At 43.3% G+C, this 14,259-nt stretch overlaps 1 protein-coding gene across 1 annotated transcript in view; it reads left to right on the top strand.

Annotated features, from left to right (window-relative positions):
• vps50 (VPS50 subunit of EARP/GARPII complex) overlaps window positions 1-14,259 on the top strand; it is a 207,297-nt gene that overhangs the window by 25,269 nt on the left and 167,769 nt on the right. The window contains exon 5 of the mRNA XM_079523040.1: window positions 7,849-7,902. Coding sequence (XP_079379166.1) covers window positions 7,849-7,902 — 54 coding nt within the window. The remainder of the gene's footprint in view (window positions 1-7,848; window positions 7,903-14,259) is intronic.

The raw sequence follows: 14,259 nt of genomic DNA, 5'->3' as shown, positions 1-14,259 counted from the left end.
CCAAAATCCTTGTGTGCACGCACACACGCCATCTTTATTGACATTACGGCTCAAAATGAGATGAAATAGGCACCTGCGGGCACCTGCTACCTAAAGCATCTACCGCCCCCTGGTGTCCAAGGAGTTTAAATTAAGGTTTCCTAGCTGGCGATGTGCAGCGAAGGACAGAAGAGAAACAGTGCCCCGTGCATACACGGTGAGTACTTTCAGTGGCTGTCTCCTCAGTTGTGCCCCACGGAGGGCGATCTCTGTATTGGAAAAATAAATAAATAATTGGTAGCCTATGTTTATAGACCATCAAGCGTCTGATTAAACCTTATTAAGTGACATCATCCGCACACTCACACCACCGTCCACTGTTTGGGAACCAGTGGTCTATACGAGCACATGCAATTGGTCCGTTGGGGGAGGGAAGCCGTGCGAGGACGAGGGGGCTGATATTTTATAAATGTGCTTCAATTACCACCAACTCTCAGAAGACACTACTAACTACTGCGTGTGCCTATTAGCACTGGTGAAATACCCCTTTTTTCTTTTTTGCAACAAGGCTTGCATAGAAAAGGGCCAATTTGGTGCCAAATGTATGCATACTATTATTACGAAGATGATATTCGTAATAGCGTGGCTAGGGTTGCATTTCACCATTTGCGGGTGCTTCGAGAATGAATGAGTCTTTGTCTTATTTCTGCGAGTAAAAATGGGGTTTAAATTAGCCTCTGCAGATTTTGCTTTGTAAAAGCAGTTTTGTATGTCATGCACAGCTGAGTTTGTAATGGGGGCTATTTTTAGGAGATGCTGAGTGGAAAGATAAATGAATGGAAGGAAGAGCTAATTTTCATGCAGCTGTTGAATTAGCATATACCGATTCATAATGACTCTGATCAGTATTTTTTTTAACAACATTTTTATCCCTCGATTTTGTAACCCATTTTTTCACCCCTGTGCCAATTATCTAATGTGATCCTGGGCTCTCTACACACCCTCCGCCAACCTAGTCCCCATATATGGGGGACATGGGGAGAGCAACGGACTTGAACTCATGCTTCCTTCCTGCCTGAGTGTCCAAGTTGCTCCTTTACACGTGACAGGGGGGAGTTTCCCTGGTTGGACGTATCGCGTGGAAGGAACACGTTATTCCAACCAGTTCCTTTCCCCTCCATCAGGTGCCCCGGCTGGCCAGGGGGAGGCAGTTTGTTTAGAGACCAGGATTACTGCATGTTTTTGTGAGGGTACCTACCCTAGGGGACACGGGGAGAACATGCAAACTCCGCACAGAAAGGCCCTTTCGCCAACCCCGCCTCGGGTATGGGCACTGATGATGACTCTGATCAGTATTAGTCAAAACCAAATCAAACTAGATAAAGTGCCCCTCGGGGCAGGTTGTGGCCTCCTGGTGTAAGTATTGTACTTACAGTAGTACAATTTTGAGGTATTTGTACTTTAGTTTTTCTGATTTTCCAGTATTTTTTCTTCTACTCCACTACATCTCAGAGGCAAATATTGTACTTTTACTCATAAACTAACCACTTCAGCTCTATATACATTTCGGCCATTTGAAAATAGCCAATCTACAAGCTCACAATGCGTCGCAATGTGACGCATTGTGAACTATTTTCAAAAGATTTTTATACATAATATGAAAATGAGACATTCTGCATAATGAGAGTACTTTTACTTTTGGTACTTTAAGTAGTATAGTCATTAGTATTATTGCCATCACCTGGGTGGCTCAGTCGTGTAACTTTCCCGACGTTAAACTGTGTAACTGTTCAACAACACAGCCATGCAAATGAACAATGACAGCTATGTGGTGACGAAAGCTTGCCCTGCAAAGCAACAGTCGCTAAACTATTTTGATTGGCATTGGCACTGTTCTTATTCTCCACTGCGGTAAACCAACATGGCTGGTGGTATCCCCGCTTAGTTGTGTTTCCAGGAGAGAGCTCTGCACCTCTGGTGTATAGCTCGGGGAAATCAGAAACTGTTTATCCTGCATTTTTCCCACATTTCCCTTCTTTGTTAATTCTCGTTCAACTGGAAATGGCTCGGATTATCATTTCACCCTAGCACGGCGCTCAAAATTCCAACTAGTTTGAACTTTCGTGCATTGCGCCGACCTATGTGAGCTCTGAGCTATACCAATTTCACTGCTGTGTGTCAAACTCAATTGCTCTGCCTGGTAGCCATTAACTTTAATGCCCTCAAACTAGAGGCTGGTAGTAGCAAGACTCCATCATTGCCTGCTGCTGTAGCACTTGCACTAGCCTCGACGATCTCATACATTATTCAGAGTAGAGTGCCCGCGTTTTTGGACGATTTTTTAACACAAAATATACCCATAGATTTATTCAGAATAGATACGTAGAGTACCCAGTGTTTTTTGGACGATTTAATTTAAAAAAAATATATATATTTTTTCCGGGCACCCCAGGGGGTTATTATAAAGACGTCTGGAGACGTCCTGGGCATACAATGTGTTAAAACCATTATCCGTTGCCCCCTCATCTTCTGTTATTTCTGTACAAAAGCATTATTCAACAAACCTGACTGCCAGATGCGGGCAGTATTGAGTTCACAACACAGCCTTGAACTCGTGAACTCAATGCCCATCTGGCGGAGTCCGATTATTATTCAACCTGTACTGCATGTTTCTACACCATACATGGGCAACTGTCTGGCGGCCCGGGGCTATTTTTGCTCCGACAGTAATATGCAATGTGTCCCTCTGGACTCGGAGTGAGTGTGGAAATATAGTGGCCCTCTCCATCGTCAAAGTTGCCCACCCCTGTAAAAACCTACACCATACTGTCCATGCCTAACGGAAACAAACTTTTCAGTATTAAGCGGACGTGCAGAGAGTGTTAGAGGAGCAGGGGCTGAAATCCCGTAGAGAAAATAGCAGATCTACAAGCTCACAACGCGTCGCGCTGCGACACGTTGTGAGCTTGTAATGAATACGAATATCCTCGCAGACATTTCAGACTTTAGACAGCATTCTCTATAGTAACATGTCCAAAACGGGGTTGCCAGGATGAAGATCTGTCTATGGGCTTCATGACTAATTAACAATCAGATTTACATATTGTTGGATTCACCCATTTTTCTTCTGCCATCCCTCCTTTCAACATGGCCTGATAGGTGATTGAGAAGGCTTGGCATGGCATTCACAAGAGGACAATGATGGCTTCCCCTTCTCCTGCCACAGTAGTCCAGCCTAATTGTCGTCTCTGACACATGCCTGGCACAGACTCTTTTTCAAACTAATTGCCTCATATACTGCCCAACCATGGCCCATAGCAAAGAAGTCGGGGCGGACATGGGCTGTGTGCGAATTAGTATTCATTCCTGATTGAGTTTGGTTTGTCCGTGGGTGTGACTGGGTGTATGATAAGGCCCTAGTGTCCATACTTAACAATTTCACTGCAGAGAATTGAAATCGTGAAATAAACGTAGTATTTCACTAACCTTTGAACACACGTACGTCCGTTTCACGAAAATCGGCCTTAAAATACTGCCATCGCTTGTCGTGTCGAAGTATTCCAAAATGCCGATCAACAACAAAGACTGGAGGAGAGAGCAACCTGTAGCGTGCTGCCATTACAATAGAAATGCATTGAGCAATTTCCCATCAGCCCTATAGGAAAACAGCATCAGTGATTATTTTCCAGTCACGACGGATGAAAGTTATCAAAATTGTCGAATTAAACAATGAAAACAAAAGGCGTGAATGTTGAGTTCGGCAGGGAAAAGAGGTCTTTATCAAAAAAGTCGGGCAAGTCGTGATCGTGCTTTTTCTTTACCCTGAGTCTGGGTATTTAATCCCACATCAGAATTCTAGTCAGGATGAAATTATAATTCAGATATTATGTGCATGTGTGATGTGTGTGCGAGTAAGAGGGAAAGAGACAAGCGATTATTTTGGGGGCCATCTTTCCCTTATTGATAAAAGTGGTTTGAAATGCGATACAAATCAGATTTCAAAAACTGTCAGTCTGGATTCTCGGGACAGTGGACACTGAAGCCTAATAGTTACCAAAAATAAGGTACCGGCAACCTCGATACATGTCTCCATATACACTTGTGATCGTGTAGATTTGCTGCTTTGGGCGAACACTTCTGAACCGTCTAAAATGTATCCACAAATCTAGGCTCAGCGTCTTCGTTTTAAAGCTGAACAAAAAATGAGAACGCAACAGGACTTTGCCGTTTTCCTAATTCCTAGTGGCCTAAAAGTTTGGACATTCTGAAGATCATATTTGAGAAACAAATTCCCTATCATACATAGGGAGGCCCGGGGGCCACATGCGGCCCCCACCTTCACTTAATGTGGCCCGCAGGTTAATATCAGAATACTGATATAGTATTGATTTCAGCCGTTACAATTCCACACATGCAAACATGACCCGCATTAATTACGTCAGTCTTTGTAGCTGAATGACTAGTATCAAAATGTTCATTTATGTTCATAACATAAGTATAACTAAATGCATTTGAAATTAAATACAAATTATACTTTTCAGGGTCCCAATTCAAAAATATTATTCAGGATTTCAATTCAAATATAGCAAAATAGCAGATCTACAAGCTCAAAAGCTCAAAAGTTTTGAGCTTGTATAGAGCTTGTAGATATTTTAGCTACGACACTAATATGCAATGTGGCCCAATGTGTTTGTGTAGTGACTCACTACACAAACACATTGGGCCACATTGCATATTAGTGTCGTAGCTAAAATCTCTACAAGCTCAAAACTTTTGGAAGTGTGGAACTAATAGTGGCCCTCTCCATCTTCAAAGTTGCCCACCCCTGGTACCTATATCACCAATATGGTGAAGATTTTGACTGAATGTCTGGGGTGATTTGCTTTTGCAATACACCTCCAACACCTCCTCAACATACTATATGCTCTCGCTCTCATTCTCTTTTTCTCGTTGTGTGTCTGCTTTTAATCAGAGTTTTTCATCTCTTCAATTATTTTCAGTGATTTTGTCCTTCATGGTCTTGCGCGCGCGCACACGCACGCACGCACGCAGAGCATTACTTCATTGACCATCTGTCCATGTCCCTCGTTATTTCCCATGCATACTCGATTCACATTTAAATTCCACCTCCACCCTCGCCTCACCCCAGTGTGTGTGTCATGCTTTCAGATATACCCCTCATTGTGTGCTTTGAATATTCTCATCTTGGCATTATAAGGCGTGCCTGGCATTGTTGCAGCCCTGCCTGGCTGTGTGTGTGTGTGTGTGTGTGCGAGCGTGCGCGCAGCAACATATAGGCTGTTGTAGGTTCAGGAAAGGTAATTGAAGTAGTGGTTGGCTGGTTCCATTCATTGGGAGCGGTGTGATGTTTGTGAATCATGTCCTGCCCTGCAGCCACATTCATGCTTTGGAGAAAAAGTTAAAGGAAAGTTAAACTAGAAAGTGACACTTCACCTGGAGGGCGGTATGCAATGACTACGTTTTGGGGTTTGTGGATGTGTATGAAAAGGCCAGTTGTGGGGCCATGGATATCATAATGGACTGTCACTGCAGGTATATTGAGACAAATCATTGAACAGTGAACACATGAAAAAGTAGTGTGGGGTGTCCGGGTGGCGCAGCGGTAAATGTTCTGCCCACCACCAGAGGGACTAAGGGTTTGAGGCCTATCTTTACGACCATGTGAATGCTGAGACTGATTGCATGAGACCCAACCAGCCTTTATTTCACCAGAAAACAACATCACGTTAATTTTTGCGTTCTGTGTTACCTGCATGTTGAATAGAGTTCGACATGTGGTCAACTTCAAACACAGAGAGAATCCTGAAAGAAAGATCCTCTTCTCCAAACATTTCACAGTTCCTCGGTTCCAATTCTCCTCCCTGGATTCCAAACACAGTGGATGATGAATATCCGCAGGCGTGCTTGCACACTGCAATAAAGTTAGTGAACTGAATGTTTTTAAATAACTTGCCCCAACTTGAGCCACTATACTATGATAAAATAAAATAATAATGGATAGAGGATGCCGGACAGCGTTCCTTTAGTGCTGCTGCCGGCATGCCGAGTGAACCTCCCACACACACACACACCTGTAGAAATTTCATAATGGAGCCAGCAGGAAGATTGCCAGGTGTCAATCATCGTTAATTGCCGATGGCGTTAATGAGAGTCAATTGGTGAAGACGTTGGCCGTCACAATGTTAGGCCCCTTTTTTCACGAGAACGGTTTCCATAGAAAATTTAAAATTACAGTATTGTTTGCACGGGTCCGTTTAGACGTTTTCGGGGGATTGAAAACCCAACAAAGTGGAAATCTTTGAAAACGCTCCGCCTGACTTCTTGTAAATTAACTTAAGTAATGCGGACGTATAACATTAATTTAACTCGTGAGAGTGTAAAATGAAACCAAATGTTTCAAGAGGTTTCAATAGTTCAAGAGTTAAAGAGCTATAAGGGTCCATTTGGTTACCAACTCTCCATCATTTAGCTGGGGACCACCTGGAACCTCCTCAAGTACCACTGCTGGTCGAAAACCACTGTTCAAAATCACAAAGTGCCATCATTTCCCCATGCTTTTATTTATATATAAATAATTATGAAGAAATGAACAATAATCATTACACTTTTCTGCCGAATTAGTGTTAAAGACCCCCCCTGGAATTGCCTGTGGCAGATCAGGCAATGTCGTTCATACACAGCTGTCATCCCAAAGTTAATACTCAGCATTAGCTAAGTCACAGAGGACACAGTCTAGGATTAGTCGAGGCTAAGGTTAATCTAGCCTGCTTATGATGAGGCTCAAGAGAGCGGTAAATTGGAATGCTACATCATTAGACATCTCCCATCTCCTTTTAGCCTGGAAGGTTTTGGTTAACAAGGTATGAAGAGGCAACTAGCTTCTGCCCCAGAAGCGATACTTTCCTAAAGTATCCGGAGTCCTAGACACTTGCCCACATCTTAAAAACGTCTGATTCGATGGTGCACTCTATGCGTCGGCACTGTTTGTGCACATCGCTACATCGAAAAAATGGGGGAAAAAGATCAATGCGAGGCGAGATGATCCTTGCTATTTTGAGGGATTTTGTTATTTTGGGATTGGGAATAACAATAATGAAAATAATAAACACAACTCAATTAAATTACATTTTTTAAACGTTAGATATGTGAGTCTTTCACAGCATGTTAGTTAAGTAGAATTAACTGCAATGCTTCAATGAACCGATTATTAAAGGTATATTCAGTGATTTTACTTAATTCAAATATCACTTATTTCTTCTTTTTCTGGATAATCCTCCCTACTATAGAGTGTGCTGACCATATAAGGAGTTCCTCCCTGTTCCCAGTGAGCCCCTGGGGTCAAAAAACCCTAGTTTCAGTTTTGGTGGCGGGTGGCAAAGCCTTCATCCAATCAGGATGAGAGGGGCCTTCCTCCAATCATGATCGACTGGGGGTGGGCCTTGGTGCACATGCTGTTGGCCTGTTACACTTCCCCCCACTGTAGTGCGTGCATGTGCACAATTTGTTACCGGGGCGGACTGGGTGGTTTTCCAAATCACCCAAATCACTGAATGCTCCTTTAATGTTTAATATATCTGCTTAGTGGCCATAGCCACTTGCCCTTAATGTGCCCAATGTGTCTCACTCATCACATTTGTGATGACGGCTATGGCCGTTTTTAGCCCAAGGAGTGTTTTTCGTGCAAAACTAATGCTTGCAATGGCTTCTGAGTCATGAATAACCCCTAGTTTGACACATTACATGTGACATTCGTGAGGTGACATTTTGTGTTTGTCCTCCCCCCTTGAATACTCATTCCCTGTTTCTCTCTCTCTCCCCCACCCTATTGCGCTCTCTCTCCCTCTCTAGGTTTCCAAAAGGGTTGCAGATCTAATCCTGGAAAAACAGCCAGCTTATGTCAAGGTAAGGTCACTTAATAAGCACCTTCTTTTATCTCTTCTCTTGGTTCCAAACATTCATTTCAAACACAATTCAAATTGCATTTCCAGAGGGGCACAGGTCTCCACCAGGGCAGGTCAGGTTGTGGCCTCCTGGTGGCGCTATAATAGGCAAAGCAAAGTAAGCAAAGTTATTTGTTTACCCAGGGAAGTGGACTAAGCTCGAGATGCTTGTTTACAGCCACACCCTGCTCATAGAACATTTCATGGTAGGGGTTCAATGCCTTGCTCAAGGGCACTTCATCGGTGGTAATTTTAACGTGCCGGTCCGGGGATTCGAACTGGCGACCTTCCGGTATCAAGACCGCTCCGCAAACCGTTCGGCCACCGCTGCCACTGCCACCGCGGCCAATGTGAAAAGGGTGCCATTTCCTCTCACACCTTGGATGGCAATTGGATGATTTGAGGCATTTTGTTCCAAAAATGTGTTTAGCAAAAATCCACATGTTGGTGGCGCTATAACAGGCCAATGTGAAAAGGGTGGGATATATTCCTCAGCCTTGTAGGAAAGTCTGTGAAAGATTTGACGTAAATTGCACGCTGTGTTCATGATTTGAGGCTTTTTGTTCGAAACGGGCCAATCCTGCAAACGTTGAAAGCCAATGTTAGCCAATTAGGATGGAATCTGAAATATCGGACAGATCAGTCTTGAACACATGACTATAGAGATAGTGTGTAACGATTTGCGGGATTTTTGGACAGAATCTGGAGGAGTAATATAAAAAAAGTCAGCCTCCTGGTGGTGCTATAACAGGCCGTTCTGGAAAATTTGGGTTCATCGTTGGCATCCAGGGAGTGTGCAAAATTTGGCATCGACCGGGTTAACGGTGCCGGAGATTAGCTGTACACAGATGGACGGACACACACACACACAGACAGACAGACAGACAGACAGACAGACAGAGTGCAAAACATACTCTCTCCCCATGCCTTCGGCCTGGTGGAGACAATTATGACATGCCACCTGTTTTCATTATGTCTTGGGCTCATACAAAGTCTAGCCTAGTCTGTGAGAGGGTCTGTCTGTGTGTATGTCGGTACCTAATCCCGCAAACCGCTGCCAAAGCTTTAGCGCAAACTACCTTTTTCCCCCCACATATCCTATTTACCTTTTGAAATATTTAACTTTATAATGGAATTCAAAGGGAATCAGATTGCCCAAGGTTGCGCAAGGATGATGTATTGGTGACATCATGGATACTGAAATGATAGCTCTTTACCTGTCAAGGATAGACAGTTAAAGAGACCCCATTTTGACCTGAGGACGGGTCCTTGACATGAACACGTTTGAGCACCAGTTCCACCACTGATACGTTTTTCAGAAAACTGTTTGGAACTATTTGGAAGACATTTAGTAGAATCTGGTCTCAGGTCCTAATCGTTTAAACAGACTGGCTGAGCACATTCATGGCCAGTGCACAATGAGGAGACATGGATGTAGAAAGAAAGACATTTCTCGCATGACCGAAATAGAAGATGATGCTGACCGTTGGCGACTGTTAGCCAGATTAGCCATGGTGGAGCACCCAACAGGACCATGAGATCATACAGCAGGAGGTGACACTAAGGTCTCAGAGACACAAGTACAGGTCATGTTCTACTTGTCCGAAAAGTAAATCATCCATCCATCATCTTTTTCTTTTACTTTCATGGAGCAGTGCAATGAAAAAATAGCATACCTCAAATTTTAAGCTAAATACCCACATAACTATGAATATGACTGTGAGTTCATGCTTGTTTATTATTGATAGCAAAAGTGAAAACAGCACATTATAGGTAAACGGTGCTGTCATTTTTGTATTCCACAGACCAGAACACTCTGGCCACGCTCAGGTGTTTAGACAGATATCTTGTGTTGTGTTAATTCCTCTCAAATGAGCACTTAACCCTGTCTGGCAAACTGAAAGCTCCACCTGCCCAAAAGTTTTATTTACATGCCAGGGGCAGGTGGGCAACCCTTAGTAACAGGAATGCAGACATTCAGACCATGCAGGCACACAGGCAGAAACACAAGTTGGACGGCGACAGTCAGACAAACCTTGACGGAACACAGGGAACTAGACAAACAAGGATGTTTAACCGTTTCCCCGCCAAAAAACATAGCCTGCGTTATTAGTCGGGAAGCGACGCTGCCAAAATGCGTATCCTACATTTATTCAGTTGTATAAATGTGTTTGATCCGATCTAGTGGAAAGGCTACTCACATTAGCTTCGGATGGCTATCTGTTGTTAGCTTAGACACTGGACTGTGCCATCTTCATTGTGCACGTGCGTGTGTGCACGCACGCTTTCAGTCTTCAAATATCCCTCCCAGGCGGCATTTCTGGTCAAAACGACACTTATTGCACGGAGCCTGTGCTGATTATGCTCCAGGCAGAGAACAACAACCTGTCGAGAGTCAACACACACCATTAAATGTGGAGTTACACTACTCTAATAGACCCCCAGGTGTGGTTAGAATATTCAAATATGTCTTCCCTGTGTATTTTTGGTTTCTTCCTGAAAGCCTGGAGTCAAAAGGCCTAATAAAAAAAAAGACAATTTTTGTGACATCATAACCCTTCCCCTAACCCCTCCCCCATTATCATACAGCACACAGCTGTGGGGGTGGTGCTAAGGTGAAAACCCGGTATACTTAATGAACTGGTGGGTGTGGCCACATAAAATCATAATTTTAACACTTTCTGTACACTTTTTTGACAAAATAAATCTTCGTCCTAGTATGATCATAGTAATTATAGTAGCATGTTTTTTTTGGGGGGGGTGGGATCACTCCATCTTTAACTTTCAGTTGATAATAAAAGTCAATGAATTATAGTATCCCACATCATACTATATTTGCGTCTCACAGACTCAATTGGTGACTCACAGGCTGGCCACATGGATTCTGAGGCCCACGCGAAGCCACACGTCGTCCTCGTTTTTGGGTCCCGTCTTGTTTAGTTCTCGTTCTTTTTTTATTTGATTATCGTATTAGTCGCACAGAATAAGTTCAGTTTATTGATGGGTGGAAGTACTTTTGGTTTGCTGACGCCAGTCCTTGTATAATATGAGCGTGTGTGTGTGTGTGTGTGTGTGTGTGTGTGTGTGTGTGTGTGCGTGTGCGCGCGTGCGTGCGATGTCTTTGTCTAAACTTCATGCCCATATTACGTCACCCACTCTGCCTAGAGCCATTGGATGGCATGGGATTTCTGGGCCTTTACAGTGATCTGATGTGGTAGATCCCTTTTTAGTTTTTATGGCACGGGCAATGTCGTCAATACAAAAACAATAGTTGTATAGTAAGTATAGCAGGAGATTCTTTTCGTGATCGGCAGTCATTTATGCACAAGTCGGTGAAATTGCATTTGCATCTATAATGGAGTCAGCCAGCCTAACATCAGGCTGTGCATTGTAAATTGGCCATTATTTCCGTGACCCCTCCTGTGACACTGCCGAGGTGAAATCATCACCATGCTTATTACTGACGGTTGCCTTGGGTATTTGCGGGGCGGGGGGCATTCACATTGACCCCGCCTTTCTCTCTCATTTGATTGGCTTGCAAATTCCCACTGCTTTTAGCGGGGTGCGTGGTGGAGGTGGACTCGACTGGAAATGTCCTATTTCTTTGGCCCTGGAAGCGTTGGTGGTGATCAAGGACAGACGGGTGGCGCCAGTGGCAGATAGCTCACGTCTTTGAACCTCAGAAAAACAAGTCATTTATTTTGCCCCCTGTCTTTGTCTACAGGATGTTATGCGCCTCTTTCACAAGCCAAAACCTCTTGAGCTCAATCACACAGCGTTCGTTTCTCCACTGGTTTTGTGAGTGTGTATATATATATATATATATATATATATATATATATATATATATATATATATACATATACATATACATACAGTATATAAAGTAAAGTGTGTGAAATATTTGACGATGGAGAGGGCCACTTTTTTTCCACACTCACTGCAGATGGGCCACATTGCACTTTTGAGCTTGTAGATCAGCTATTTTTGCTATATTTGAATTGAAATCTTGAATTATTTTTATTATTTTTTTAATGTTTTTTTTTGTGGCTTTCGCCTTTATTTTATTTTTTTATGGAGGGACAGACAGTAGGCTGACAGGAAATGGGGAGAGAGATGGGGGGGGAAGACATGCAGTAAAGGCCGTCGGGATCAGGAGTCGAACCCGCGGCACACTGCCAGACTGGATTGCCAGCCAAGGTGCCTGGACCACTGAGCCATGGCCCAGGCCTGAATTTTGTTCTTTTTGCAAGTTGAATTGGATTGCCTTTCAAATGCCTTTAATTATAGTTCTGTTTACTGAGCTAAATACAAATACAATGGGCCTCATGCGCCAACCGTTCTTAAAGGGACACTTGACCCTTTTTGCCAAAAAATATATATCAATGACGTTTATAAGATTTAGAACACTTTCCTGGCATTATTTTTTGTGTAATCTCTGGGTTTAGATATTTTAGATTAACGGGTGGCTCTGACGTCAGAGACACTCTTCCGTATTGCTACCGGACTACATTGTCTCCTCACACTGCAGCTAGACCAGCCCCAAAACACAGCCGTCACGGACACTGCGATTTGTTCCACCTACAACCTTCGTTGACCGCACCCCCACATGCGCATTTGTTATTGTGTTTGTGTCATGTCGCCGTTGTCAGCATGTCAGCAGAGCAGCACCAGAGAGACGCGCTATGTTGCCACGAATCCCCCCCCCCCCCCAACTCTAGATTTATTATAATGATATGAAGTGACTTGCCATAAACCATCCATTAACTCCCCATTCATCCAATTTGCATCTGCTTGTATTAAACAACATTAAACTCACCAACATTGCAGATGTAGGGAAAGCTTGAATATCCACTTTCAAACTGCAAAGCTTTTGTTTCATAAAAATCCACCGAATCTTTTTCCCACTCAGCTCTGCACTTAGTTTTTCTTCTTTTTTAGTTCTATCTCACTACTAGAACTTTCTGACTCTGAGGTAGATAAGATTTTTGGCTGTCAACAGCATCCATTTGTTTTTTCAATGTTGTGGACCGTGAAATAGTTGCTAAAATACGATCGTACCGTATTTGGCAACTAAAAGACCTGTCCCGTAATGAACCGATACGGGACGCACTTAATCCCGTATTTTTGTCTCGTGGAAAAATGACAGCGCGTTATGGTGATTCTCAGTCACTCGCTCTCATGCAGTAATAAGAAGGGGCAGCCGACTGAGCTATAGGAACAGGAAAGCAAGACACTGGAACCTGGTGTCTGGAAGGGCGCTAGGCTCAGCTCATTGGTCAGTACTCTTCATAGGCATGCAGCAGAGCCAATCACTATGCAGTATCGTATCTTAGCAACTATTTCACCACGCTCCGGTCCACAACATTGAAAAAACAAATGGATGCTGTTGACAGCCAAAAATCTTATCTACCTCAGAGTCAGAGCGTTCTAGTAGTGAGATAGAACTAAAAAAGAAGAAAAACTAAATGCAGAGCTGAGTGGGAAAAAGATTCGGTGGATTTTTATGAAACAAAAGCTTTGCAGTTTGAAAGTGGATATTCAAGCTTTCCCTACAGCTGCAATGTTGGTGAGTTTAATGTTGTTTAATACAAGCAGATGCAAATTGGATGAATGGGGAGTTAATGGATGGTTTATGGCAAGTCACTTCATATCATTATAATAAATCTAGAGTTGGGGGGGGGGGGGGATTCGTGGGAACATAGCTCGTCTCTCTGGTGCTGCTCTGCTGACGACAGCGACATGACACAAACACAATAACAAATGCGCATGTGGGGGTGCGGTCAACGAAGGTTGTAGGTGGAACAAATCGCAGTGTCCGTGACGGCTGTGTTTTGGGGCTGGTCTAGCTGCAGTGTGAGGAGACAATGTAGTCCGGTAGCAATACGGAAGAGTGTCTCTGACGTCAGAGCCACCCGTTAATCTAAAATATCTAAACCCAGAGATTACACAAAAAATAATGCCAGGAAAGTGTTCTAAATCTTATAAACGTCATTGATATATATTTTTTGGCAAAAAGGGTGAAGTGTCCCTTTAAGAAGTTCTTAAGAGGAAATTTGTTCTTAGACCCACTTAGGACATTTTTAAGAAGGTTTTGGGATCCCTCAATCTTTTCTTAGCTGTGATTTGTTCGTAGGTAAGAACAGAATCTACGCACACTGTAGAGCACTCTTAGGGTGCCTTTTTCGTTCTTAAGTGCAATCTGAAAACATAAAGGAAAAACAGTGCCATTTGCATGATGCTCAAAGTTTGGTCTGAGGACCTCAAGGGGTCCTTGAGGAAGTTCCAGGCAGTCCACAGCAAAATATGGAACATTTTA

This window comes from Electrona antarctica (assembly GCF_951216825.1).
Source record: "Electrona antarctica genome assembly, chromosome: 15".
Lineage (NCBI taxonomy): Eukaryota > Metazoa > Chordata > Actinopteri > Myctophiformes > Myctophidae > Electrona > Electrona antarctica.
This window is presented reverse-complemented; position numbering and strand designations above follow the sequence as displayed.